This window comes from Epinephelus lanceolatus, chromosome 12 (assembly GCF_041903045.1).
Source record: "Epinephelus lanceolatus isolate andai-2023 chromosome 12, ASM4190304v1, whole genome shotgun sequence".
Lineage (NCBI taxonomy): Eukaryota > Metazoa > Chordata > Actinopteri > Perciformes > Serranidae > Epinephelus > Epinephelus lanceolatus.
In genome coordinates, this window is record NC_135745.1 from 32,347,498 (window position 1) to 32,353,898 (window position 6,401).

The window sequence follows — 6,401 nt, forward strand, 5'->3', positions numbered from 1 at the left end:
TGTGGGGCAGCAGGTCAGATTTTTCACCTCAGCCCCCAACTGTGTCGCTGACTGATGACGTCATGCGAAAACCCTGCATGAATCAACCGCTCTGCTTGTTGACAGCTGGAGGCTGCGGTTTGTTGGGCAGCAGGAGCTTTGTGAGTCATCCTCGGGGAATTACACTCAGATAGAGTGGCAGCTTTATGATCTCTGGTGCATTATAGCCTTAAACATTGAGTGTGGATCCACAGCACAGAAAAGAGTTGGATAAAGATGGCTCATTCTGTGGCTGCTTTTTGTCTCAGTAAACTGGTGGTGAACAGAAATGCTCTTTGGACTCAGTAACACATTTTACAGGGGGTTATATGGGCCATGTTCCTGTGGGAAGCCAGCCAGCAGGTTTGGCTTTGACTCCGCAGCCGCCCCGCGTCTTATCCCCGCAGGAAACCCAAGAGCCTTTCCAACAGCACTGATCTCAAAGAGTGTCAGCTGGTCACTTTCACCGGTCAGCTATGCAGACTGGCTGCTAACACAGAGGGACGCTGCTTCAATGGAAAGGTTATTACATGTTTATAGACAGGTCAGCTGGCCTGAGTTGTTGAAACAGGTTTGGTCCAATAATAGGCTTTCTGTCAGTTCATTATTTGAGCTTTTTATGAGACACCATATGCTGTACGGACGGGATGCTTTAAGTAACACAGGCTGAAACAAAAACAAGAAGATATGCAGCTAATGTATGAATTTGACTGGCTCTGTCCGTGGTGCTGAAATGAGCCATTCACATATTTGTTGCTGACACACAATCATACACCATATTATATATTTCACTTTATTTCTATGATGTATTTAATGTAATCATGTAAAACCTATGATGTTTCTTTTTCATGTTTCTCATTGTATAATAAGAAACCATGGTATTTCAGTGTCTCCACTGTTTTGGGGGTTTAAACTTCTTCTATCTGAACAAGTATGCATTTGTTTTTGTTCTTTCTTTTGCAGCTGTGACACTTTAAAGGGGCACTCCGGTGATACTTGTATAAATTTGTGGGTCTTGCAAGAAATAAAAGGTCACAACAAAACAGAGTCTGTCGATGACTTGAAGGAGCTTGATGCGACATTCAGAGCATTCATATAGCAGCAAACCACGATTGGCTGTGTAAAGATGTAATGGAGTTGTTCAGGAAGTGTAGCGCCCACCCTCCAGTTCCCCTCGGGTTAACACTGTTGGCTCTGTTAGCACTGTCACTGTTGTCAGCACTGTGGATGAGTTTGCACTATTAGCTGCTAGCTGCTGGCTAAACCACCACCATGTTGAGAGCCATGTGCAGAGAATCCATATACTCTGAACAGAACAAGCCCCTAACACAACAGCGCTGGGCATTTAAGACAGTTTTACATAGTGGCCAAATGTGGAATTACAACTTCCAGGTCCGTCACATGATGTCATGGGGCCCAAACTGACTTTTTCCCATAGATTTACATTGTGAAACTGACGTCTGTAAGTCACAGATACATTTTTTTTTGAGCATCACAACTCCCACAAAATGACTCTTTTCACAATAGGGGTTGATACATTTGGTCCAATAACATTTCGAAAGTGTAGAAGAGCCACAAGAATAAATCATTATCCACTTCTACTGCTGTAGAATGAGTGAGAGAACAGACAGCTGGGCTACTTTTCGGAAACAGCAAACTAGCTCGACAATATGGCCAAACCAACACATTCTCACTCCGACTTCGTCACATGTTGACATTTGGTCTTGGACTTTCCACGTTCACATGTGACGAGAAAGGTACCCTGGGTGCGTTCTGGGATGCCATGTCAAGTTCTGCCTGTTACATGCATTCTCTTCTTTCAAAATACACTGCCGTTTTCACAGGAAATTTAAAGTTTACATACAGTCTCTTTAAAAAAAAAAAGGACTACGTTGGTACAACACCGGAAATTGAAGTTTTTTATTCTTCAACAACAAAAGCATGTGGTTAGGTTTAAGAAAAAAGAACAGCGTTTGGCTTTAGAATCTTAAGGGACACGTGAAAATCAGTGTTTGTGACCCATCCACTACGCTACCTGCGCGAACCCAGTTGGACTTTCACCACCTTAACTTTTGCCATTGTCCCGCTGTGTTTCCCCCTGACGCTGCTGTGGACACTTTTTAGTGCCATCTAGTGGTAGAAAGACCACAATACACTAATCCATGTAAAAAAAAAAAAGATGGCAGCCATCTCTGCCAAGTCAGTCTGCAGCCTATCCTGACACAAGAGTGGACAAGGTCCAAAACCTGATCAGATTTATGGCTGAATCTTGTTTATTTATGATTAATAGTGTTTGTAGTTTGATATGGCAACACATTTGACCAATTGTAGCAACAGTAACAAGATAAGACGGTGTTATTTAGGAAGTACTTGTTTAAGGACATTGGGACTTTACTGTCGTCACATTTGAGGATATCGGGACTTTATTATTGTTGACAATATTTATTTTTGTATACTTATTGGGTTCTACTGATCCCACATAGCTAGGTGAAATTAAAAATGTATACCAAACAGAAGCTCAGGTCTCAGGAGGATATGTTTCTACATGATGGTGATTCTTCCTCATATCATAAAGTCAAGCCTCAAACCTGCCTCAGTATGGGCTCTTCACTTGTGCAGTTTCATCTCTCGCCTGTTGATGTCACTCTTGCTCCTCCACCGCTCGGAGTCCCCTGCCACACACACACATCCACACACAAACACACACGCGCGCGCTTCAAACCCGGATGGATGACTTCACCGTTCTGCCTGGGTTTCCTTTATGATCCCGGGATCTCCCACTTCCCTCACCAGACATCAGCCAGCAACACAGGCGAACACAGCTCTCCTTCACTCTCACTCACACGCTGTCTCTGCCTGCAGCTGCAACACATCCAGAGACCACAGAGAGACCACAACAACAGCCGGACCTCAGACGCTGGTGGCTCCTCATCCACATCGACTCTTACGCACAGAAAGGATCCCAGCAGGAGAAACACTCCAGCCGCTGCAGCTTGCACACACAAAAACGGGATCTACGGCTTTATTGCGCACATAAAGCCACCGAGGAAGACTTTTATCCACTTTTTATCTGCGCTGGTGATCCTTCTCCGCCGTGCCACAATGTCCGAGGTGCTGCCATACAACGAGGGGAAAATGAGCGGCTACGGGGCGGACAGCGAGGTCAGTCAGATGTCCTTTAGCTGCGGACTGCAGGACACAAACGCCTTTTTCGCTGCGTCGCAGGCGAAAAGACCCCCAAAGCTTGGACAGATCGGCAGAGCCAAGCGAGGTAAAGGATGGTGAAATAAAAGACAGACACTTATGCATGTTGTCACCATAATACATCACCACAATTAGGCTTTTTATGGTATAGAAAATGTGCAAATATAGTGAGATTCATAGTGGGGTTATTATTATTATGCTCTGTGTTGCAATTAATTTGTTGTATCTAGAATATTCTGCACAATTTTTATATTTGAAACTGCACCATATGATGAATTATTGCACGAGTCTGAGGACAAATTGTTTACATACATGCACAAGACATGATCTCCATGTAAGGACACACCCCATGCTGTAGCTCCCCACCAGACAACAGGGTTATGGATAAAAAGCCTGGCTCGTCGCCATTACCGAGAATGAGTTGTTTTCTCCAAGTGCGCGTACTCGAGGTCGGGGATTTGCAATAGTGCTGCTTTAATTTATTTATTTATTTATTTATTCACCTGCAACCCGCACCACAGTCCCATTTTCTCTCACTTGCTTTTGTTATTTAGAGCGCCATACCCCCCTCATCCAGTGAGCTTATAATAAACACTTAAAATAAACTCATCGCTGCTGTCATGGTCTCAGTAAACATCCTCTCCCCTTCTCTCTTCACAGTGGTCATTGAGGACGACCGAATAGACGAGGTCCTGAAGGGGATGACAGATAAGTCTTCACCCGGCGTTTAAACGTGAGCGATGTCTTGCAGACTTTTTTAATTTTGATCACCGATTTGAAGCACTTGTCGGCTGTGCATGTTCGAGGATTGCGGGAGAAAAAACGACGGCACGAAGCGAAGGATGGTGTGACTGAGGAAAGGCAATGAAAGAGGGGGGAAAATGGAGAAGGCTAAAGGAAGAGAAATGTGGAAGAAAGAGATGAAGAAAGAAATGAGAGAGAGAGAGACTCTGGAAAAGACCAAGATTTATCATGGGATTGCTGGCAATTCTCCAAACGAATCCCGATTTTAACTACTGCTACGCAGCAAGATGTTGAGATGGCGGACCCCGCTCTGTGTCTCAACCTCTGCTGACTTTAATGATGGATGAACTTGTCATTACTTCACGACCATCTCTTTTTATTTTTCCTTTCCAACAGCGCTGTAAGCAACAAAATACTGCAACTGGAGGCTGAAGCTAAATCCCAGCCCCATTTCAATAAGTTGTACAGTACAGTAGGTAGGCTAAGCTCTCAGACGTCCCCCTTCCTCCCTCCTCCCCCTCCTTTAGGCTTTGCTTTGTTGATTCAGTCAGCGACGGTGCATTCAAGGGAGCTGTCCTTTCAGCACTGGTCCAATGCATTCCTGTTGCTGCTAACGCTTTTTTCAAAAACAGACCAACCAAACTCTCGAGTCTGCTAAATAGAGGAGACCCATTGTATGTAAAAACATATATCCGAGGATGGTGCAATGTTAATATTTTCTGTAGTAGAAGCCGTTTGTTTTTGGCCCTTAAAGAGCATTAGGCCACTGAATAAACCAGGCTACATTCTTCTTCTTCTTCTTCTTCTTGCATCACCCATCAGTGGTTACAGGTGCAGCGTGGCACCTTCCCTTCATGTAGCTGAGTTACACCTGCACATATCTTTATTTCCCCTCTCCTTTTTTTTAATTTTATTTTGCATTTCAAATGCTCCGATATCTACAGAGGCCAGCACAGATGTGGAGATTACAGTAAATGTTTAAAATAATACTCATGAAATTGATGGGAAAAAAATTATGCTTTCCATAAATTTGGTTAATTTTCGCAGTAATTTGTGTTTCGTCCTCTATGAGTTTTTTTTTCTCCATCTATTTGCATGAACTTTCACTCCGGTGCCAACGCAGGTGCCACTACTCTTACCCTGGCACGCTTCTTTTTAACAAAAGTCATATTTGTATTTTTATATCTAAATATTTGTTATTTAAATGATATGCTAGTCTATCGTCTTACAATTCATCAACAGAAATATTTCTACTTCAGAGAGGATATACAGAATGAGACTAGGCTTCACGGAGGCAAAGCTGAGATTTTGGGCAGACTGGTCTCATTCTATATCAGAGGTCGGGTGTTTTTTAAAGACTAACTGAATGTGTCTGGGGTTTTTGCACACATCAATGTTAAACTATTATTAAGAAATCGTATACTGTGACTTGAGCTTCGTTGATGAATTTGTTAGAAAATGGCAGTTTTAGAGTATATTGCACTGTTTACGAGTATCCTCAAATAACATGTTGTTATTTGACCGATTTTGGACATTACAGTTTTTTGTTTTTTAATTTTGTTTATTTTGTACCATTATTTTAAAGAAACTGGATATGGTTTGTTGTGCATGAAACCTTAATATTTTCAATAATGAAACATCGTTTTATGAAGCAAAAAAGCAACAAAAATGTCATGACATTCTAAGAATGAGTCATTGTATATTATGATGCCATTTTCACTGTATTTGGTGAATTAATAAATGGTGAAAGAACATGGAAATGTGATTCTTTGGTATGGCTTTTGTCCCGAGACATTTTGACTCACAATTCAATAGAGGATGATGAGCAATAGGACCAACGTCAGAGTAGCCAGGGCCTGCTGTGTGAATAAAAGTCAAGGAGAAAAACCTCAGCACAATGATCAAACAGCAGGACATATGTGCAGCTGCAGCATCAGAAAGCAAAAGTCTTCTCATTTCTTTGCAGCCTGTGAAGACAATAGCCATGACCTCAGTGACAGTAAATACTGATCCTTAATTAAAGAGCAGGGGAGGAACAGTGATCCATCTGTTAAGCTGTTAAACAGCTCTATGCCGGCCTACACTAGTGTATTCATTAAGCCACAGACCCCTGGGGAGCCACGACTGGCCACATGATCATCTATCAATGTCTACACTGTCCTCATACAGTAGCTCTCACACAGAGTCTATAGCAGGCCTGTAAACAATCGCTTCGACTCGTGCTCCAAGAAAAATCTATACCATGCACAAAAACTTCAAAAATCAACATGTTGTGTGGTTTGATACAGTGTTCCCATCATTTTAAATCCAATGTTCCCACACACACTGTCAGAAACTGCACATTCAAACCATTTATCCATGAATATTGAGTTTTGTGTTGGCTTTTTGCTTCCAACTTTCCACGTACTCTCATTTGCCAAAAAGATGGTATGAAG

The 6,401-nt window shown here is 42.5% G+C and overlaps 1 protein-coding gene across 1 annotated transcript; it reads left to right on the forward strand.

Moving 5' to 3' along the window:
* The first annotated feature begins 2,763 nt into the window (after positions 1-2,763).
* On the forward strand, positions 2,764-5,721 carry camk2n2a (calcium/calmodulin-dependent protein kinase II inhibitor 2a). Its single transcript, XM_033649520.2, has 2 exons — positions 2,764-3,289; positions 3,883-5,721. The coding sequence occupies exons 1-2, from the start codon at positions 3,121-3,123 to the stop codon at positions 3,951-3,953; spliced, it is 240 nt and encodes a 79-aa protein (XP_033505411.1). The 5' UTR covers positions 2,764-3,120; the 3' UTR covers positions 3,954-5,721.
* The last annotated feature ends 680 nt before the right edge of the window (positions 5,722-6,401 follow it).